Here is a 22957-nt window from a genome sequence, read left to right as displayed (position 1 = left end):
CGAGCTTTAGGCATAGCTTAGGCGGCATTGTGAGGCACTGGAAAGGGCCCTGGCTGCCCCACCCCCCCCAAGGCTGGCTCTATCAGTTGCTTATCAGACAAGTTATGTAACTTCCTGAGGCCTTGCTTTCTCATCTATAATGAGGATGTTAATAGCTACCTTATGGGAAGGTATGTGGATTCAGTAAGATAACGCACACAAGCAGTAACTACTCATCAAACAGTCCCTTCCTCCCCTTCACCCGCCTCAGAGTGGGAGGACTCTAGGATGACTTGACTAGGCTCCCAGGAGACATTGTGTGTGATTCAAAACATTCATTGGATTAAAAGTTCAAATATGAATACAATCTCTTTACAAGTCAAACTCTGAAGCATGTGTAAAGGAAGAAAAAATTCTCCCTTCCCTGCCTGCAGTTTCACTCCGAGATATCCAATGTTCACAGCCTTGGGTGTCCTTCTGCAGAATTTCTATCCTCAAACACAAACATATATAGAGGTGTTTCTTTTTCCTTTTTTTTTTTTCTAACAAGTTGAGATTCCACTAAACATGTTTCTTTGCAACTTCGTTTTTCATTTAAACATAAGTCATGTACCTTAACCTAGGTAAATACATGTGGATCTAGCTCATTCATTTTAATAGCTGCATAGGGTTCCAAAGAAAGTATGAACAATAATTCTCCAGCTATTTCTCATCTGATGGATTTTTTTTCCCACTACAAACAATGCTGCAACGATGATCCTTGCACAAACATCCTCATGAATTGATGCTTTAATTTCTAAGGGGTTCTTTCCCCGAAATATGATTACTGGGTCAAAGGGTATGCTACACACAGTTTATATTTTTTTACAGTTTAACACTGAGAGATGACTTTCTCCAGATTTTTTCGTTTCCCTCTCGGCGTCTGTTTGTTTCGGACACTTTCACTTTTCGAGTTCCAAGGAGGAGGTAGCCCGCGACACCGGCCGCGGGAAACACGAGTTGCAGCCAGCATCCTAGTTAGCGTGGATGCAGGTGGCACTCCGGGGACGAGGGGCTTAGTGGGGAGCACTACACAGCCAGAGGCGGAGGCCCGAGATCTAGCACGACGCTGGGCAAGTGACGGCCCCTCCCCGGCCTTGGTTTTCTTCTGCGTAGTCTGTGACTCTAAACAACATTAGGCTCAGCCTGGGCCTAAAGCTGGTGACCTCAAATCTCGGCCTTTGTTGGCTCCCCTAGGACTGTAGGCTGCGCCTCACCCCCGCTCTGCCCCACTACTTCTCCTCCGCGCGGCCCCACCTTTTCAGAGAAGTTGGTTCAACAAGGCGAGAGAGAGTAAAGCAACCACCATAATAAATCCCTCCCACAGCTCGGTCATTTATTACTTCTGTCCGGCTTTGGCTCGCTCCCGCCCTTTTGGCTCGGCTATCGAGTGCTCCTGCCTGAACCTGGCAAGTAACCTCGGAGCGCGCACGTTCGGCCTATCACTTGCTTCTGCCTGCGCCGCTCTCCCGCAGGGGCTGCGGTGAAAGCGCAGCGATCCTTGGCTCGGCCAGCAACTTATGCGCCCTTTACCTGGAGCAGCCGCTTCCGGTTCCGGTAGCAGCTAGTCACGCTCGGTATCAGGCGCAGATCATGGCAGGCAGCCGGCTGGAAACCGTAGGGAGCATCTTCTCCCGGTGTGTGCTCCGAGCCGTGGTGGGCTGAGGGTGCCTCCCCCAGGCTGGGGTTCTCAGCCGGTCACGCTCTTCCTTGGAGCGGACCTGAGCAGGGCGAGGCGTATTGCAGGGTGCGGGGGCTGAGCTGGGTGAGGCCCTCTCATGTTTTCTCCTGGCTCCGAATAGTTGTGCCTGAGGATGTCTCTCCTTGAATTTATGTGTCATGTTAAAGATTATTGCAGCTGCCTCTCCCCGAGTGGAGGTCTCTAGGAAGAGGAAGGGAGGAAGAGCCTGATGGGCCTTCCTTATCAGGTCATGCAAGACCGCTCTTGCATTTTTCCGTGACCGAACGTGGGTGGGACGCACAAAAGAAGATAGAGGGATTTAAGTCTCCTGAGCGTTGTTAAGTTTGGTTTGGGATGTGGACAGACCTTCCCTGTAGGTGGGGAGCAGTCCTCCCCCGTTCTGTGTTGCAGACCGCATAATACCTTTAATGTCCCAAGCTGTGCTAGACTGATTCAGGGGCTTTGGCAGGCTACTGCAAGTGACCCAGTTTCGTTCTGTTCCCTCCCTAAGGACTCGGGACCTGGTTCGGGCCGGGGTGCTGAAGGAGAAGCCCCTGTGGTTTGACGTATATGACGCCTTTCCCCCGCTGAGGGAGCCCGTCTTCCAAAGGCCTCGAGTGCGATATGGCAAAGCCAAAGCTCCCATCCAAGACATCTGGTACCACGAGGATCGGATTAGAGCGTGAGTGCTCAGCCCTGTAGTGGACAGGAAGCAACAGAACTTCAGAAGGGAAGGTTTCGGTAGCAGTCTGGGAATTCAAATATGAAATTGAGTCAGGGGTTTGCCCTGTGGAGAAGGCTTATCTAGGCAAATTAGGGAGGCAGCACCCCTTCCTCATAGTGAAACTGAAGTTCTGAAAAGTGGAATCTGGAGCCCAGCAACCGAAAGATCATTGCAATTATAGCCGCATGTTTCTGGGCATCTGCTTTGGGCCAGGCACTGTACTAAACTCTTTGCAAGCATTATCTCATTCTCTAAAGGCCTTACTCTAACTTGTAAGGAAGGTATTCTTGTTTCCATTTTATTCAAGGAGACTGCGAAGCTCAAGGAAATTAGCTAACTTCTTGTAATTACTAAATATATAGGAGGGTGGCAGATCTGGGAATCACATCTCTGACTCCAAGCTTATGGTGATCATTATGCCGGCCTTCTCCAGGAGTGGAGATAGGAGGAACGTGGTCTGTGGATCTAGTAGTCCGGCTCTTTGAAGCCACTCAGATGAAAGGATGCTTGAAAGTCTAAGAGAGGCCGGGCGCGGTGGCTCACGCCTGTAATCGCAACACTTTGGGAGGCCAAGGCGGGCGGATCACCTGAAGTCAGGAGTTCGAGACCAGTCAGACCAACATGGTGAAACCCCGTCTCTACTAAAAATACAAAAATTAGCCGGGCATGGTGGTGGGTGCTTGTAGTCCCAGCTACTCGGAAGGCTGAGACAGGAGAATTGCTTGAACCTGGGAGGTAGAGGTTGCAGTGAGCCGAGATCCCACCACTGCACTCCAGCCTGGGCGACAGAGAGAGGCAATCACTAGGAATTTGAAGGAAAATCATGTGTTCTTTATTTTTTTTTTAGCATCCCTTTTCTCTTTTTTTTTCTTTTTCTTAAGCTCAGTGGCAAGAATACTTCCTCTTTTATTATAAAAGCAACACATGCTACTTGTAGAAAATTTAGATACACGAAGAAAGCATAAAGAAGAAATCACAGGCTGGATGTGGTGGCTTGTACCTGTAATCCTAGTGCTTTGGGAGGCATAAGGGAGGATAGCTTGTGCCCAGGAGTTTGAGACCACCCTGGGCAACATAGCAGGACTTGTCTCTACCAAAAAAAAAGTAGTTGTCTTAGTTTACACTCTGATTAGCAGTTTCTGAGAGTTCTTACTTTATCCTTGTCAGTATTGATAATGATTATTTAAGAATTTTTTTTTTCTGGGCCAGGCACGGTGGCCCACGCCTGTAATCCTGGCACTTTGGGAGGCTGAGGTGGGCAGATTGCCTGAGCTCAGGAGTTCGAGACCACCTTGGGCAATACGGTGAAACCCTGTCTTGACTAAAATACCAAAAATTAGCCGGGCGTGGTGGTGGGCGCCTGTAGTCCCAGCTACTTTGGATGCTGAGGTGGGAGAATCGCTTGAACCTAGAAGGTGGAGGTTGCAGTGAGCTGAGAGTGCACCACTGCACTCCAGCCTGGGCAACAGAGGGAGACCTTGTCTCCAAAAAAAAAAAAGTTTTGTTTTTTTCTGATCTAAGTATTTTTTTTTTTTTTTCGAGATGGAGTCTCACTCTGTCTCCCAGGCTGGAGTGCAGTGGCGGGATCTCGGCTCACTGCAAACTCTGCCTCCCGGGTTCACGCCATTCTCCTGCCTCAGCCTCCTGAGTAGCTGGGACTACAGGCGCCCACCACCACGCCCGGCTAATTTTTTGTATTTTTAGTAGAGACAGGGTTTCACCGTGTTAGCCAGGATGGTCTCAATCTCTTGACCTCGTGATCCGCCTGCCTCGGCCTCCCAAATTGCTGGGATTACAGGCGTGAGCCACTGCGCCCGGCTGATCTAGGTAGTTTTAAAATGATAATCCCAGCACTTTGGGAAGCCGAGGCGGGCGGATCACGAGGTTAGGAGTTTGAAACCAGCCTGGCCAACATAATGAAACCCCGTCTCTACTAAAAATAAAAAAATTAGCTGTGTGTGGTGGCTCGCGCATGTAATCCCAGCTACTTGGGAGGCTGAGGCAGGAGAATAGCTTGAACCCGGGAGGTGGAGGTTGCAGTGAGCTGAAATGATGCCACTGTACTCCAGCCTGGGCGACAGAGCAAGACTCTGTCTTGGAAAAAAAAAACCAGTAATTGTGTCTAGAGATTTTAATTTCTGTTTCTTTGACAAGTTTCTCTACTTTCATGATTATTGGCCATTTGAATTTATTTTTGAAATATCTGTGTTCTTTACCTATTTTAATAATTGTTGTTATTGATCAGTAAGAGTTCTTTATAGAATTGAAGATACTAAGTCTTTGACATACACTCCAGACATTTATTTATATGTTAGTTGTTATTAATAATGCTTGTTTAATTTATAGAAGTTGGTTATTTAATTCCACTAATTTTTTTGGTACCTTCTATGTGGTAAGCATTGCACTAAACATTGTGCTAGGCACTGAGGTATTTTATGTATTCAAATCTACCCATTTTTTCTTTTTGCTGGCTTCATTGCCTTTAGGCTTAGAGGGTTTAGGAAAGTCTTTTTCAGTAAACTCAACTCTCTTTTTCTGAGTTATCTTTCAAAGTGAAGATGAGGGGTTGAAACTAGTAGAAATATTAATTCTTTAATCTTCTTCCCTCTTTCACTTTTTTTTTTTTTTTGAGATGGAGTCTTGCACTGTCGCCCCGGCTGGAGTGCAGTGGCACGATCTTGGTTCACTGCAAGCCCCCACTCCTAGGTTCACGTCATTCTCCTGCCTTGGCTTCCCCAGTAGCTGGGACTATAGGCGCCTGCCACCACGCCCGGCTAATTTTTTGTATTTTTAGTAGAGATGGGGTTTCACTGTGTTAGCCAGGATGGTCTCGATCTCCTGACCTCGTGATCCACCCGCCTCGGCCTCTCAAAGTGCTGGGATTACAGGCGTGAGCCACCGCGCCCGGCCTCTTTATTCTCTTTTTTTCCAAAACTTAAATAGTCACAGAAAATGTGCTCCTAATGGTTTCCTAGCAACATTCTTTTTTTTTTTTTTTTTTTTTTTGAGATGGAGTCTCGCTCTGTCACCCAGGCTGGAGTGCAGTGGTGTAATTTCAGCCCCATGCAACCTCCACCTCCCGGGTTCAAGCTGTTCTCCTGCCTCAGCCTCCTGAGTAGCTGGGATTACAGGCTCACGCCACCATGCCTGGTTAATTTGTATTTTTAGTAGAGATGGGGTTTCACCATGTTGGTCAGGCTGGTCTCGAACTCCTGACCTCGTGATCTGCCCGCCTTGCCTCCCAAAGTGTTGGGATTACAGGTGTGAGCCACCGTGCCCGGCCTCCTAGCAACATTCTTAAAAATATCTTTAAAGTTCTCTATTTTTTCTTTTTTCTTTTTTATTTATTTTATTTTTTTTTATTTTTTATTTTTTATAGTATTTATTGATCATTCTTGGGTGTTTCTCGGAGAGGGGGATTTGGCAGGGTCATAGGACAATAGTGGAGGGAAGGTCAGCAGACAAACATGTGAACAAGGGTGTCTGGTTTTCCTAGGCAGAGGTCCCTGCGGCCTTCCGCAGTGTTTGTGTTCCTGGGTACTTGAGATTAGGGAGTGGTGATGACTCTTAACGAGCATGCTGCCTTCAAGCATCTGTTTAACAAAGCACATCTTGCGCCGCCCTTAATCCATTTAACCCTGAGTGGACACGGCACATGTTTCAGAGAGCAGGGGGTTGGGGGTAAGGTTATAGATTAACAGCATCCCAAGGCAGAAGAATTTTTCTTAGTACAGAACAAAATGGAGTCTCCCATGTCTACCTCTTTCCACATAGACATAGTAACAATCTGATCTCTCTTTCTTTTCCCCACATTTCCCCCTTTTCTATTCGACAAAACTCCCATCGTCATCATGGCCCGTTCTCAATGAGCTGTTGGGTACTCCTCCCAGACGGGGTGGCGGCCGGGCAGAGGGGCTCCTCACTTCCCAGACGGGGCGACCGGGCAGAGGCGCCCCCCACCTCCCGGACGGGGCAGTGGCCGGGCGGGGGCTGCCCCCCACCTCCCTCCCCAACGGGGCAGCTGGCGGGGCAGGGACTGCCCCCTACCTCCCTCCCAGATGGGGCGGCTGGCTGGGTGGGGGCTGCCCCCCACCTTATTTTTTTCATACAGAAAAAAAAAAAAAAAAACAAAGATGTCACACTCCTTTGGGACTACTTTTCTGTTTTCATGTTTCCCCTTTTGTGTGCCCTGAATTTTGTTCATACTGCCCCTGTTGTGGCCTTAGCCTGTCTTTAATAGCTCTACATTCCAAATGCCCTGTCGTTATTCAATAACAAACATTCGTTAAGCACTGTCATGGGCCAGGCATTGTCAAATTCATTCTTGTAACTTCAGTGCCTAGCCCATTGTGTGGCATATAAGTTGCTTATTAATCGTCTCTTGAATGAAGAAGCTAATGGATTGATGGACAGATGAACTACGAGGCTGGTAGAGAGAAACGAAAGAAAATTCCTTGGAGAGGAATGGTGGAGGGCCAGGACTGGGACTGTTTGGAGAATGGCCATCAGAGTTTTATTAGTTTTCTGAAACAATTTCAGGAACAGTGGGCTAGAAACCACTTCTATGGCCACATTTAGCATCCCTATACATTTATGTAAGATCTAAGTAAGTGGTAAATCTCTCACTGGGAGTTTACTGACAAAGCCCCTCCCCTTGAATACTGATGTTAATTAGCTTTTAGTACCTTGAATTTGTCTAGTTCCTTTTTCTCTTAAATATTTATACCAATGAGTGTGCCTAATTGACTTTGATACACATCCCTTATTCTTACTGTTGTTTCAGGATGCTAGAAAATGGAATTTATAAGGTCATTGTGTTCCGAATTGGGGCCCAGGCTTTCCCCCCGGGACCCCCAACACCAACACTCATTTAAAGTAGCAGAACAAGTATGTTCTTGCTCTACTTGGAAATTTTCGGCATACAACATGAGATCTTTGAGGAGATTAAATGCTTTTTCAGCACCTTTCTTCTCAGACCCATTGCATGCACTTTGTGGTTCATTGATACATTAAAAACATTTGTACTTTGCTCCCACATGTAATCCTGGCACTTCAGGAGGCCGAGGCGGGTGGATCACTTGAGGTCAGGAGTTCGAAACCAGCCTGGGCAACATGGTAAAACCCCATCTCTGCTAAAAATGCAAAAATCAGCTGGGTGTGGGGGCATGCACCTGTAGTCCCAGCTAGTCTGGAGGCTGAGGTGGGAGGATTGCTTTAACCCAGGAGGCGGAGGTTGCAGCGAGCCGAGATTGCACCGTTTCACTCCAGCCTGGGTGACAGAGTGAGACTCCGACTCAAAAATAAATAAATAAATAAAAATTTTAAAAAATCATTTGTGCTTCTGCTGTAGATTTGGAACTGGATGATAAATGATTGGAGAATGTGGAATAGTTTACTTGTCCCTCTTGTTAAATATTACTTTTTTTTTTTTTTTTTTTTTGAGATGGAGTCTTGCTCTGTCTCTGTCTCCCAGGCTGGAGTGCAGTGGTTCAATCTCAGCTCACTGCAGCCTCCACCTCCCGGGTTCAAGCATTTCTCCTCCTCAGCCTCCCGAGTAGCTGGGATTACAGGCATGTGTCACCATGGCCGGCTAATTTTTTTTTTTTTTTTTGTATTTTCAGGAAGACAGGGTTTCACCATGTTGGCCAGGCTGGTCTTGAACTTCTGACCTCCAGTGATTCACCTACCTTGGCCTCCCAAAGTGCTGGGATTACAGGCATGAGCCACCATGCCCAGCCTGTTAAATATTATTTCTTTAAATTCTTTTTTTATTTTTTAATTTTTTACTATTGTCAGAATATATAAAAATTATTTCTATTAACACCAAAATATTATCTTGTATTTATATAATTTATTGAACCTTTATCTTTGTGGCCCTCTTTTTTTTTGGTGTTTTTGATATTTAAAAAAGCTTATAGAGTGGTTGTGCATGCCTGTAGTTCTAGCTACTTGGGAGGCTGAGGAAGGAGGACCATTGGAGTCTAGGAGTTCAAGGTTGTAGTACACTATGATTGTATCTGTGAATAGCCACTGCACTCACAACAGCCTGGCAACATGGCAAGACCCCATCTCTTAAAAAAAAAAAAAAAAAAAGAAAAAGGAACTTACAACAAAATAAATAAAACAAACAAAAAAGATGTATTAAAATCTAAGTGTAAAAAGTGAGATCATAACAGTACTGGAAGAAAACATGGGAGAATTAAAAAAATAATCTGAGTGATAAAGGTCTTTTTAAGCATGATATAAAACTCAGAAGCCATAAAAAGAAAATATTAAAATTTTCTGTATAAAAAAGTACTGTAAGCAAAATCAAAAGACAGCCAACAAACTGGGAAAGATCTTTGCAATGTTATGACAAAGGACTAATTTTCTATGTATATGGCTACAAAGTTTGCTTAGAAATCATTAAGAAAGAGACCACTGTGTAACGAATTACCATAGACCAGGTGGCTTATAAACAAATGAAATTTCTTTCTCATAGTTCTGGAGGCTGGGAAGTCTGAGATCAGGGTGCCAGCAGGGTCAGGTTCTGGGGAGGACTGTCTTCCTGATTCCTCACATTGAGGGGAGCAGAGAGTGGAAGCAAGCTCTCTTCTATCTCTTATAGGGGCACTAATCCCATCATGAGGGCTGATTACCATGACCTGATTACCTCCCAAAGGCTCCATCTCTAAATACCATCACATTGGGGATTAGGATTTCAACATACTAATTTTGGTGGGACACGTTTAGTCCATAGCAACCACCAAATAGAAAAGCGGACAAAGAACTTGGACAGTTCACAGAAAAGGAAATTCAGTTTGCTTTTAAACTTGAAAAGATGTCCAGTCTGTTTAAAAAGAAAAGCAAATTAAAACTATAAAGAGTTCTGGTTTCTTACCTATCAGGTTGGCTAAGATCAAAAAGTTGGAGAACATGTGTGTGTGTGTTTGTGTATTTTTTTTTTTTTTTTTGAGGCAGGATCTAACGCAGACTGGGATGCAGTGGTGCCTATCATGGCTCACTGCAGCCTTGACCTCCTGGACTCAAGTGATCCTCCCACCTCAGCCTCCTGAGTAGCTGGGACTACAGGTGTATGCCACCATTCCTGGCTAATTTTTAATTTTTTTTGTAGAGATGGTGTCCCACTATATTGCCCAGGCTGGTCTTGAACTCCTGGCCTCAAGTGATCCTCCTGCCTTGGCCTTCCAAAGTGCTGGGATTACAGGCATCAGCCAGCATGCCTGGTCTAAATATATATATATATTTTTGCTGGGATTACAGGTGTGAGCCACTGCACCTGGCTTGTGTGTGTGTGTGTGTGTGTGTGTGTGTGTGTGTGTGTATATATATATATATATTTTTTTTTTTTTTTTTTTAGAGACAGGGCCTCAGGTCTCACCATGTTGCCCAAGCTGGTGGTGAGCTCCTGGCCTCAAAAGATCCTCATGCCTCAGCTTCCCAAGCAGGTGGGATTATATGCGTGAGCCTCTATGCTCAGCTGGAGAATGTCATTTGTTCAGGGTGTGGGGGATAGGCGCTCGTATATTACCTATGTGAATGTAAATTGGTACAGCCACTTTGGAAAGCATTTTGGCAATTTGGAAGGCTTAATTACAAATGCACATACCTTGATCCAGTAGTACCACATTTGTGAATTTATGCCACAGACTTATTTACGTAGTGCACTAAAATTACAAATAGAGATAATGATTGCAGCATGGTTTAGAGTAGTAAAGGACTGGAAACAATCTCCATGGCACTGATAAGGCAAGATGTAGGGAGGAGAAATGGGGAGTGACTGCTCAGATACAGTGCCTCCTTTTGGGGGTGATGAAAATGTTTTGGAACTAGATAGAGGTGCTAGTTGCACAGCTTTGTGAGTTTTCTACATGTCACTTAATTGCACACTGAAAAATGTTAAATGTGGGCTGGGGACAATGGCTCATGCCTGTAAGCCCAGCATTTTTGGAAGCCAAGGTGGGAGGATCTCTTGAGGCTAGCACTTCAAGACCAGCCTGGGCAACATAGTGAGACTGCATCTCTACAAAAATTTAAAACTTAGCCAGGCATGGTGGTGCTGCGAACCTGTAGTTCCAGCTACTCAGGATGCTGAGGCAAGAGGATTGCTTGAGCCCAGGAGTTTGAGGCTGCAGTGAGCTATGATCACAGCACTGCTACCTGCGTTGGTGACACAGTGAGACCCTGTCTCTTTGGGAAAAAAAAAGTTAATTTTATGATGTGTGACTTTGACCTCAGTTTTTATTATTTATTTTTATTTTGTTATTATTTTTTGAGACGCAGTCTCATTCTGTCGCCCAGGTTGGAGTGCAATGGTGCGCTCTCCACTTACTGCAACCTCTGCCTCCTGGGTTCAAGTGATTCACCCACCTAACCCTCCCAAGTAGCTGTGACTACAGGCATATGCCACCATGCCTGCTAATTTCTTTGTATTTTTAGTAGAGATGGGGTTTCACCATGTTGAACTCCCAGTTTCAAGTAATCTGCCTGCCTCAGCCTCCCAAAGTGCTGGGATTACAGGCATGAGCCACTGCGCCTAGCCATACCTCAGTTTTTAAAAAGGCAAGATGTAGAGCAAGGTTTACTATTCTTTGGGTTAAAAATGTGGCTGGGGACAGGGAATGATAGTGCATATATGCTAGTATATTAGTGGAATATTTCTGGATGGATATACAAGAAATTTGTTAGTGTTGCTTCCTGGGAAGGGAACTGGGGGGCTGGGGTGCAGAAGTGGGAGGGAGTGTTACTTTTCACTGGCCACCCTTTTGTGCTATTTGATGTATTTACCATGTGCATGTGTGTATTACTTATCTAAAAAAACAAAACTGTTCAGCTTAGGCTATGTGGGTTATACCGTACTTAACTCCTCAGTGCCTAGCACTTATTCTTTATTTCTTTTATTCCATTCTCATCCACAGTCTATAATCAGAGATTTATATTATGTTGTTTGCATTTTCTAGGAAGTTTTATTCAGTGTATGGGTCTGGTCAAAGAGCTTTTGATCTATTCAATCCAAACTTCAAGTCTACCTGTCAACGGTAAGCCATTTTATAAGTCCTAGGCTATTCATATTATTTTTTAAGGATTTTGTTATCCATTTGATACTGTGTAACAGCGTCTTAACAATGCTTACAAACATACCTAAAATGTGACTGCTTGGAATTACAGGTTTGTGGAGAAGTACACTGAGCTACAGAAACTTGGAGAAACAGATGAAGAGAAGTTATTTGTGGAAACAGGGAAGGCTTTATTGGCAGAAGGTGTCATTTTAAGACGAGTAGGCGAAGCAAGGACTGTGAGTATTTCATTGTTAAAATTGTTACTGGGTTTATAGTTGTCCCTAAGTATGCACAGGGGATTGGTGCTAGGGCCCCTGCAGATACTAATATTCACAGATGCTGAAATCCCTTTTATAAAGTGCTGTGGTTTTTGCATATAACCTACACATATCCTCCCATATACTTTAATCATCTCTAAATCATTTATAATACATAACACATTGTAAATGCTATATAAGTAGTTATACTCTATTTTTAAAAATTTATATTTTTTATTTTATTTATTTATTGTTAAAATATTTTTGATCTGTGGTTTGTTGAATCTGCATATGTGGAACCTGTAGATGTAGAGGGTTGACCAGAGTTGCCAATCTGATGGAAGTTAAAGAGAGACTTGGTTTTCTTTCCCTAACCTTGGCTTATGTTCTTAAACTCCAGGTCAAATACTGTTACACTGAATATACTAGAATTTTGTGGTAATGACTGCTACTTGAAACAAGTGAGTCGTCATTAGGGCTTTTGAAATTTGGTTCTATAGACTTTTTTTTTTTTTTTTGAGACGGAGTCTCGCTCTGTCACCCAGGCTGGAGTGGAGTGGTGCAATCTTGGCTCACTGCAAGCTCTGCCTCCTGGGTTCATGCCATTCTCCTGCCTCAGCCTCCCGAGTAGCTGGGACCACAGGCACCCGCCACCACGCCCAGCTAATTTTTTGTAGTTTTAGAAGAGACGGGGTTTCACCGTGTTAGCCAGGATGGTCTTGATCTCCTGACCTCGTGATCCGCCCGCCTCAGCCTCCCAAAATGCTGGGATTACAGGCGTGAGCCACCACGCCCGGCCCTATAGACTTTTTAAAATCATGTTTACTATTTGTTATAGTAGAATTGGATCTGAGATATTAGTGCTAAATTTTTCACTCAGTGACAGAATGTGCCTAGTTATATATCTTTAGCCAATTAATTGAGTGAAAATGATAACGTCTCTGTGATACTTACATCTGGTCTTTTAAGCAACACGGAGGTAGTCACGTTTCCCGGAAATCCGAACACTTGAGTGTCAGACCACAGACTGCGTTGGAAGAAAACGAGACTCAGAAAGAAGTTCCACAGGACCAGCATTTGGAGGCACCTGCAGACCAGTCGAAAGGTCTCTCGCCTCCCTGAAGGACCTGTATACTGTGTATGCTGGCATTCACACTCTACTCACTGGCTGAATGTTGAGCTATTTTTAAACAGTTGAACTGTGTAAATGTTTCTTGATCTCTAAGGTATTATGTTTGCCTTCTCTTAGTTATTTCTGGGTTGTCACAAAGCTCAGTATCATGGTTTGACAGAAGCAGTTATGTGAACTTTTATGTTAGGACATTACTAAATAAAGAATTCCCTAGCTGCTTATAAAGTAAATTTACTTTGAATTGTAAATAACATGAAGAAACCTTTATAAAGATTGTTCAAATGGGACTCAATCTGACTAGGCTTGCTTTGATGTTTGTTAGTATGTGGGCTGGCTACATCTGATTCCCGGGTACATATTTCTTCTGATCCATCAGACTTATACATGTACACATGTTGTGGAACCTTGGCTAGCTGGTTTTGTCTGCAGAGAATCTTTGTACTTCTTGCTATAGAACGATTATCTCTCCACTTGAGAGGCCAAGCTGACTTGCGCTTTGTGGTAAGAGTGAGGACCTGTCATTGCTGATGCACAAAGACCAAAACTGTAACTTTAATGTCATGGATTGAGTGTGCTGGAGACAGTTAACATAGGCCTGCACAGACTAGGCTGTTCAGTAAATACTTGTTGAATGAATGAGTGAACGAATGGTTATATCCAGCTAAAGACTGGATTCATATGGTGTAGATAACAGGATTGCCAAGAAAGGAGGCAGCTAATTTAGGTGATGCTCTCCACCAGCATCCACCTGCCTTCCTGGGGCCAAAGTGTGCCTACAAGTCCTTACCAACTTCCCTGCCTTCCTCGTTTCCCCAGGTTTTACTAAATACATGAAATATCCCTCTGAGATTGCAGCCTTTGTATATGTGGTCAAGCCAGTGGTTTTTAGCTGTTAATAGTAAGCTGCTTCAGAAATTCCCTATTTTAAAACTCATGTAGATTTTCTACCCAGTGATTCTTTGTGTATGGTCTCATCTCTCCTGGTACACTGTGAGGCAGGTCCACATCTCACAGTCTGTATATAGTACACATCCATGCACGTGGGTGCTTGGTTCATGCAGGTGAATGAATACATGAGGCAAAAGCAGCTCTCAGCCATGCTGCTTCCCCCTCGACCTTTATCACTGTTTCACAACTGCTTGCATTTGGAGAATGCTTTACTTTTCGGTAGGGAAGTAAATTTCATCCATTCAAAGACATTACACAACCATTGAGACCAAACATCGGGCCAGACCTTGGGAAGAGGACTTAAAAAGCAGGTGAAAGACACAGTCTATTCTCAGAGGAACAATTGAGGGGTCACTCATCTCTTTAAACCTTAGGTTTCTGTTTTTTTAAGGGCAGGTTTTTTTTGCCACAATGATGAAGATTTAAAAAATGTTTTTTTCCTTCATGTCTGGATTGATGTCCCATTTTTGTTTGTTTTCCTCCTCTGTAGATTTTTAAATTTTTTTTTTTTTTTTTTTTTTTTTTTGCGATGGAGTATCACTCTGTTTCCCAGGCTGGAGTACAGTGGAGCCATCTTGGCCCACTGCAACCTCCGCCTCCCAGGTTCAAGCAGTTCTTCTGCCTCAGCCTCCCGAGTAGCTGGGATTACAGGTGTATGCTATGACGCCCGGCTAATTTTTGTATTTTTAGTAGAAACGGGCTTTTAACCATGTTGCCAAGGCTGATCTCAAACTGCTGGCCTCAAGTGATCCACCCATCTCAACCTCCCAAAATGCTGGGATTACGGGTGTTAGCCACCATGCCTGGCCTTAATTTTTTTTTTTTTTTTAATTTTGTTTTAGGAGATGGGGGTCTCACTGTGTCACCCAGGCTGGGTGCAGTGGTGCATACCCTGCTGCAGTCTTAACTCCTGGGCTGAAGCCATCCTGGCTCACTTCCCGAATAGCTAGGACTACAGGCATGTGCCACCACGCCTGGCTCTTTAACATTTTTTTTTGTTTTTTTTTTTTTGTAGAGATGGAGTCTTGCTATGTTGCCCAGGCTGGCCTGGTCTCAAACTCCTGGCCTCAAGCGATCCTCCTGCCTCAGCCGCCCAAAGTGCTGGGATTACAGGCCTGAGCGACCGTACTGGGGCTGAAGACTTTTAAAGAAGTTATTTGTTGCATAATTCTTTAAAAAAAATTATACATGCACATGGTTCAAAACTTAACAGTAAAAAGCTAGTCTCCCACCCCTGTTCCCCAGCCACCCTTTTTCCCTTCCCTGAGGCCACCACTATCACCATTTCCTTCTGCGCTCTTCCAGAAATATTTTGGGCATGGATAGGACACTATGCATACTGTTCTGTACCTTGTTTTTCTACTTACTATGTCTCAGAGATCCACTGTGATTTAATCAGTGCCCGATTGAAGAAAATGTTCTTTGTTTTACTGTGTTGCAAATGGGCTGCTAGAGTTATGGGATGCTGGATCAAGGAGCAGATCATTTTGAGTTTTGATATCTTCATCCATAGAAATTGTGCTTAACTATACTCTCCTAGCAATGTATGAGAATGCGTTCCCCTACACATTCTGATCTTGTTAAACCAGACTGGGACTCTGGACCAGAAGGGAAAGACCATCCCTGTATAGCAAATAATCTGGATGGGGAAAAAGCTGCTGTCACTCATTGACTTCTTTAGGTTAAGTCTTAGTGATCAAAACATAGTGAAAGATATGAAGCTTACTTTGGAAACTCAGAACTATTTCCACAGTTTGGGCAAAAGCTGTCATCAGATCCCCATCACGTTTTGGAGAGAATGGAAGCATGACCGCATTCTTGGCTTTAAAGAGCTTAAAATCAGGCCGGGCTCCATGGCTCACGCCTGTAATCCCAGCACTTTGGGAGGCCAAGGTGGGCGGATCACCTGAGGTCAGGAGTTCGAGACCAGCCTGGCCAACATAGTGAAACCCCATCTTTACTAAAAATACAAAAAAATTAGCTGGGCGTGGGGCCGTGTGCCTGTAATACCAGCTACCCGGGAGGCTGAGGCAGGAGAATCGCTGGAACCCAGGAGGCAGAGGCTGCAGTTGAGCCGAGATTGTGCCACTGCACTCCAGCTTGGGCGACAGAGCAAGACCCTGTCTCAAAAAAAAAAATAAATAAAATCTTAAAATCGAGTTGGGACTACAAGAGTGACTTGTGAAACAGCAAGATGAACAGGAATCCTTTTAAACTTTGATATAAAAGTACAGTAGAGGTTCAGGGGCAAGGAATCAGTTCTGGATTTGTCTAGGAATACTGCATGAGAGCCTGGAAAGGCAGTGGGATGGACATGTACATGTGGTTTCTTTGGGCAGGAACACCCTCCCTTCTACCATGGTCTGTAGGAATTGAACCTTCCGTGCCGCTTTCAAATGCTGTCTGTGCTCGGAAAATACATAATATCAAGTCCCTTACTGAACCCCCTACAGATTGTGTTCATAAGGTGCTTCACTGCTGTTGGTCTACCTGGCCTACTGTTTGTACTCCTGCCTCATTTACTGTGGCCTTCATTCAAGTAGTAATGATTATTTACCTATTAAGAGTATAGGGTGGGCGTGGTGGCTCATGTAATCCCAGCACTTTGGGAAGCCAAGATGGGTAGATCACATGAAGTCAGGAGTTTGAGACCAGCCTGGGCAACATGATGAAACCCCATCTCTACTAAAAATACAAAAGTTAGCCGGATGTGGTGGCAGCCTCCTGTAATCCCAACTACTCGGCAGGCTGAGGCAGGAGAATCGCTTGAACCCAGGAGGTGGAGGTTACAGTGAGCTGAGATCATGCTACAGCACCCCAGCCTGGGCGACAGAAGAGACACTGTCTCAAAAAAAAAAAAAAAAAAAAAAATAGTATAAAGGAGGGCAGAAATTCTTATTCTTTTAAACCATTGAAACATTAAACAGCCTTTCAGGAGCAGACCCTCCTATGGGTTTGCTGAATCCAAGGCGAGGAAGGCATATATCCAGGTTACAGTGAAGTTTGCACCAGACAAGTAATGAAGATTTGGGTTCTAGATCTGGATACTCCAGGCAGTTTTTACTATGTGACCCTGTGCCTGTCACAGTATTTCAGCCTGTAAAATATGGACAATGTTTGCCTTTTTGGCTTCCAGTTAGCTTTGTGAGGATTAATTGAGATAATGAGTGCAAAGCTCATTTGTAATATGTGGCAGGTGGTTTTATTACTATTTTGAGCAGTAGTGGAAAAGCCCATTTGAACTGGTAGGATGAGATAAGATCACGGTGGCCTTGACAACTACATGGAGGAGCCAGTTGGGTATGGGAAAGTTTGAGCAGGGAAAGAAAGAATGTAGTGAAAGCAGTGTCAGGTCAAAGAAAGGTTTGCCTAGGAGTGATGTAAAGAATGGGATGGAGGAGTGGGCAGGGAAGGAGGAAAGAGGAGACATGTCAGAGGGACCAAAAAGGAGGCAGCAAGTCCAAGGTCACAAACCTGAGTGACTAAAAAACTTAGCAGCATCACTGACACCCAGTTGGTGACGTGGAACTGGTGCTCTCCTGGGAGAGAGCTTCAATTCTCAACCTACTAAGTTGAAGGTGATGGTGCTATGTCTAAGTGGCAGACAGAGATAAGGGATAGGTGTCTACAGGGGCAAGATTTGGAGCCAGGAGAAGAAATGAGCTCTCCAAGGGTAGTGGAGAGAGATCTGGGATGTTGGGGGCTGGCAGGTAAATGCTTTAAGTGATAGAATAGGAGGAATGAGAAAGCCAGCAAAAGAAATTCACGTCCCATGTCTTCCATCATCTGTATGTCTAGACTTGTTTAAGTGGTCCTGGATTCACCAAATTTTATAGAGCTCTGCCTCTGCCTTTATTGGGTAGGCCTGATTTTTGATGATGTCCTTAAAAGGCTAGCCTGATTCTTCTTGTAGTTTTGTAGAACACTTTGTATCGAGAGTTCTCTGATAATGAAAGTGGTATTGCAGAATAATCTGCCCCCGAAGGACTCCTGATTTTGTTAAAGTGATACCTTTCTCTGTAAATAAATGATGGCGTGCCACTTAAAAACCTTCAGCAGATTTCTTTTTTTAAACAAAGTCACTCAAGTGGGACAGTAAGATTTTCTCTGAGGCTGGCACTGGTGCCTGCCTCTGCTCCGGGGAATCCAGACGTGGCACCCGGAGTTGGGCCTCATCCATCCTCAGCTTTCATCTGCGACCAAGCCTGACTCAGAATGGGCTGGCAGTTTTCCTGAGTACATGGGAGTTAGGGCAGAGAACATGATGTGGTGCTGGTAGTCAACACAAGCTGGCACGGCCTCAGCCAGAAGACTGGAGCTAGGAGCAAGCAAAGGCGAGTGGAGGAGGGGATGGGGAAGGCTGAGACTTCCTGGTCTCTATGTTCCTGAGCTCAATTCCAGAATAGCCAAAAGGTGGGAGCCTGACTCGGGCTAAGTTAGTCATGCGTTCTGAGCCTTTGACCGTGCTGGGTGAGATGAGGGATGGCTGAGCAGGTTCAGTGAGCAACTTGGTCGAGGTCACCTTGGCTGGCAGAGGAAGGGCACCTGCCCTCCTGTGGAAAAGACGGGAAATGGCTTTCCTGTCACTCCTAGGGTAGCGCTCAATGTGGCAGGCGGGTCTCTGATTGGATGAGCCCGGCACTGAAGCAGTTTCTGTGGTGATGCTGAACCAGACAAGTGGTTATTGCTGCAGCACGAAAAAGAAAAGGTTGCTAGGGGAAGGCAGAGAAGGCAGGAAGTAAGTGTTATGTTCCCTACAAAATGTTGCTACTGCCAGCCACCACCACCACCCTCCATCCATGCAGATTCCAGACAGGGTTTTTGGGGAATACTAGCTGACAACGAAAATACATTTCAAGTATCATTTTACCCTCAATGAATGCTTTTCCTGGACTGCAACTGAAATAAATGTCAGTCACCGGACCTTCTAGCTCCTCAGTTCTTTTAATTAAAAGATAGTTCTAAGCAAAATCCAGTAGTGGTCTATTTATTATTTATCAAGCATTTTCCTTCCAGCAGTTAGTGAAAGGTCACTGGCTTCAACTGAGCTTTGTTTTTGGTGAGCAGCTTAGATGAAAAAGATATACAACCAATCTCTCCTGTTTGCTCATGGGCAGGACACTGTTTAATAGTCATTGTGGCATTTAGGATCGCAGGCCTCTGAAACATGCAGAAAAGTGCATGTGCATCCCTTGCTGCTGAACATTTCTCCAAAAGTAAACATCAGGTTGTGATTATGGTTAATAATGAGATATTGATTATTTGAAAATGTCACCGCCAGGGACTTGTCGGTTTCAGCACCACTAGATGGCGCTGGACTCTCATGCTGTTCAACTACAGTCATTTCGTTTCCTTGCCTCGGGGTACCTTGCCTTTCAAGGTTGAAGAGTGTCCTTGTAAAATAATGTTGTGGCTGAAATTTAGGAAGCTGAGGTCCTGGGGTGCTACTGGGATGGGGTAGAGATGGGAGGGGACAGGCCACGGGACAAATGACAAAGGCCTGCCGGGGAAGCGGCACTGTTTGCACCATAATAGGAGCTGGAGAGGAAGGAGCTTACTGCGCTGAGCCCCTGGAGACTCTGCCCAGAGCAGTGTTTCCTAACCTTCTCCAGTCAATGACACATCTGCGAATTTGCTGTGGAGGACAGCGGGAGAGAGAACAGTGCAGGCAGGGAGGCAGAGCAGCGGAAAAAACCCAGGCCTTGGAGAACAGATCTGGGTTTGAAACCCTGATCTGTTGCTTTGTCTGGTGACATTAGGGGAGTTAGTGAACCGTCTGAACCTCAATTTCCTTATCTGTAAAACAAGGGTAACAACGTCTACCTCACTAAGTTGCTGTGAGGACTGAATGAGAACGTGAACAAAGTTCTTGGCGAGTACTCCGTCTTTGCTGTCAGTGCCTAGAAGGCTTTCAGCCACTGTCGATTCCCACTGGGTGGGGAGGAATTAACATGTGCTAGATTAACATTGAGAAGAAACGGTATTGTGTCCTCTTTCACCAGCCACTCGTCTAAACACAGCTTTCTCTATCCCCCACCCCCAGTAGTTACTCTGTCCTTTATCTCCTTCCAAACTTCTAGCACCAAGTAAATGAATCAAATTAAAAAACAACTACAACAACAACAACAAAGGAGGAAACTAGAGAACATCTTGGGAACTATCCACTTTTGGAACTTATCCCATGCTGGTAGGTTTCACTGGAAAATGTGCATTTATTTAGTAACTTCTTGGATTGTGTATGCCTGTGGGCAAGCGTGTGTGTAGAAACCAACATTTTAAATGACACTCAATGACACTCATTCTGTTTCTTCTTTCCTGCTTCCTTTTTTTAAAAATAGGGACAAAGTCTCTCTCTGTCACTCAGGCTGGGGTGCAGTGGTGCAATCATAGCTCACTTCAGCCTCAACCTCCTGGGCTCAAGTGGTCCTCCTGCCTCAGCCTCCCAGGTAGCTGGGGCTACAGGTGCATTCCACTATGCCAAGCTAATTTTTTATTTTTAATTTTTTTGTAGAGATAGGGTCTCTATCCTATGTCGCTCAGGCTGGTCTCAAATTCCTGGCCTCAAGCGACTCTCCCGCCTTGGCCTCCCAAAGTGCTGGGATTATAGGCATGAGCCACCATGCCCGGCCCTTTTCTGCCTCCTTGCTGCCCCTCTACACTCCCCCCAACTGCCTTCCTTTCAGCACACTTTTCTGCTTTCTTTCTCCACCCTCTTTGCCCCAGATATGGAGGGAAAGCCAGAGGGTCACTACCTAGAGGCCCGGCCAGGGAAAATAGTTCCAACATCAGAGCTGTTGTTTTGGGGACCTGGGGCTAGTCAGCAATTAGGAGTTTCTGAAACTCTTTCTGGAGCTTCTCCCTATGAAGGGCATGGGGAGGCAGTGGGTGCCAGGGCAGAAATGGTGGGCAGGGTGAGGGTGAGGCCTAGAGGACCAGAAAGATCTATCCTTGACCTTCCTACCCTCCCACTCTATTTTACCCTGGTGGTCTGCCAGTGTATGGTGGGCCCCTCTGTCTTGAATTACCTGGGATGTGAGGCCAGAGGAGCACAGAGCTAAGGGTGCCACCCAGGTGGGTTACAGGGGAAGAGCTCTGACCTCTTTCCTCTCTAAGTCTCAGTCAAAAGGACTGGATTCAAATCCTGACGCTGGCACTCCTTTGTGGCCATGGCTTTGGAGAAATCACTTGACCATTTTGAGCCACATCCAGCCCCAGGAGAGAATCTGGAACCTAATAGATTTTTGGAAGTATATTTGTCAAGTGAACAAATGAATGATTTCCCTATTTTTGACACGGGGAAAATAATATTAGCACCAAGTATGTTTTGGGGTGCAAAACCCGAACAAGATGCTGGCTATGCAGAACTTTGTAAACTCTCAAGCCTTCTACTGTTACGCAAAATAAAGATGCAGGAAAGAAGAACATGGCTGTGGGGCTGGTGGTGATGCTACTGGCCTTCAACCCGGAAGCAGTGTAGATTCCAAGATGATGGCCTCCGGAGAGGGAGTGTGGCAGGATGAGGGACAACTAGTGGAAAAGTTCAGCTTTCTAGTCTCTGCCTCCTAGAAAATTCCGCAGGAAATGCAGGATTGTTCTTCAAAGCCTCTCCTTTCCCAGGTGCTCAGTGGAAACCCTAGGCGTGCTCAGGGTTATCTCTGGAATATTCAGTGCATACGAGGAGGTCCTGAGCTTTATCATCAGCCCCTGCTGGCTCCCGCCCAGTGGGGCGAAATGGCCCTGCCCCTTCTCTGCAGCTCAGGTGACCTCCTCTGCCCTCCCGGAGCCCATTGCCTTCTCGGATCTGGCTTCCCGCTGAGAACCAGGCTGGTATAGATGTCACTTGGCTGGCTCCTCAAGGCTTCCAGCCCCCTTGAGTGTGACATCAGGGACAAGGGGGTGGCTTTGCCACTACTGCCAGCAGCCACAGGCTGACTCCCATAGCATGGGCAGGGGCTCCATTTTCAGATGGGAAAAGGGAAGGCTCAGTGCCCGGGATCCAGGTCACCTCAGTGAGTGTGCCTGAGCCACATCTGGTTTCTCTGCCTACCCACCCTCCAAGGACCCCCAAGGTTAGAACAAGAGGTAGTGGGCTTAATCCCAGAAAAATTCCAATTTAAATATGAGAAGGTAAAGCTTGTCTTTGGCAGCTTTGCCCCATCCCCAACTTTCCTACTTTTGTATGTGAGAGAAGAGAAAAGGGCTGTGGGAGATGGGCCAGCTAAGGAGGAGGATCTGGCAACCCAAGCTCCAGGCAGACAGAAGGCACCAGAATGTCCCACAGTCCTGTAGCATTCTGGCCAGGCCCCTCCTGGCTTATTGGGCAACCTAACCTCTGATACTTGGGAGTGTTTATTTCTTCCCTTTTGATTGTTGAAATGGGCCTAGACTGGCTTTTTTTTTTAATTTAAATTTTTATTTATTTATTTTTGAGACGGAGTTTCGATCTTGTCACCCAGCCTGGAGTATACTGGCACGATCTCCAGTCACTGCAAACTCCGCCTCCTGGGTTCAAGTGATTCTCTAGTCTCAGCCTCCCCAGTAGTTGGGATTACAGGTGCCTGCCACCACGCCTGGCTAATTTTTGTATTTTTAGTAGAGATGGGGTTTCACCATGTTGGTCAGGCTGGTCTTGAACTCCAGACCTCAGGTGATCCGCCAGCCTCGGTCTCCCAAAGTGCTGGGATTACAGGCATGAGCCACTGCCCTCGGCCTTTTTTTTTTTTGAGATGGAGTCTTGCTCTGTAGCCCAGGCTGGAGTGCAGTGGCGTGATCTTGGCTCACTGCAACCTCCGCCTCCTGGGTTCAAGTGATTCTCCTGCCTCAGCCTCCTGAGTAGCTGGGACTACAGGCATGTGCCACCACACCCAGATAATTTTTGTATTTTTAGTAGAGACGGGGTTTCACCATGTTGGCCAGGCTGGTCTCGAACTCCTGACCTCAAGTGATCCACCCTCCTCGGCCTCCAAAAGCCACTGCGCCTGGCCATAGACTGGCTTCTTAAAAGAACCAGTTTAAACACCTGTAAGTCTAAGAAGGTCAAATTTAGGAAAATCTCATCTGCAGGACTGAGGTCCCCTGAGCCACTGGCCACTTGTAATTAATATTAATGAGCTCTAGATGACAGATGTTTATTGCTCG

At 45.5% G+C, this 22957-nt stretch overlaps 1 protein-coding gene across 1 annotated transcript; it reads left to right on the top strand.

The window, feature by feature from the left end:
* Window positions 1–1466: 1466 nt before the first annotated feature.
* On the top strand, window positions 1467–13163 carry MRPS23 (mitochondrial ribosomal protein S23). Its single transcript, XM_003817398.5, has 5 exons — window positions 1467–1655; window positions 2211–2381; window positions 11384–11461; window positions 11592–11718; window positions 12709–13163. Exons 1-5 carry the CDS (start codon window positions 1612–1614, stop codon window positions 12859–12861), a joined length of 573 nt encoding a protein of 190 aa, XP_003817446.3. The 5' UTR covers window positions 1467–1611; the 3' UTR covers window positions 12862–13163.
* The last annotated feature ends 9794 nt before the right edge of the window (window positions 13164–22957 follow it).

Source organism: Pan paniscus, chromosome 19, assembly GCF_029289425.2.
Source record: "Pan paniscus chromosome 19, NHGRI_mPanPan1-v2.0_pri, whole genome shotgun sequence".
In the NCBI taxonomy this organism is placed as follows: domain Eukaryota; kingdom Metazoa; phylum Chordata; class Mammalia; order Primates; family Hominidae; genus Pan; species Pan paniscus.
Note: the sequence above shows the minus strand (reverse complement) of the source record. Positions and strands in the feature narration are given on the sequence as shown.

Coding starts and splice junctions, on each gene's coding strand:
- MRPS23 (XM_003817398.5), top strand. CDS start 1,612: ATGGCAGGCAGCCGGCTGGAAACCGTAGGGAGCATCTTCTCCCG. Junction 1,656..2,210: donor GTAGGGAGCATCTTCTCCCG/GTGTGTGCTCCG, acceptor TCCCTCCCTAAG/GACTCGGGACCTGGTTCGGG. Junction 11,462..11,591: donor TTCAAGTCTACCTGTCAACG/GTAAGCCATTTT, acceptor TTGGAATTACAG/GTTTGTGGAGAAGTACACTG.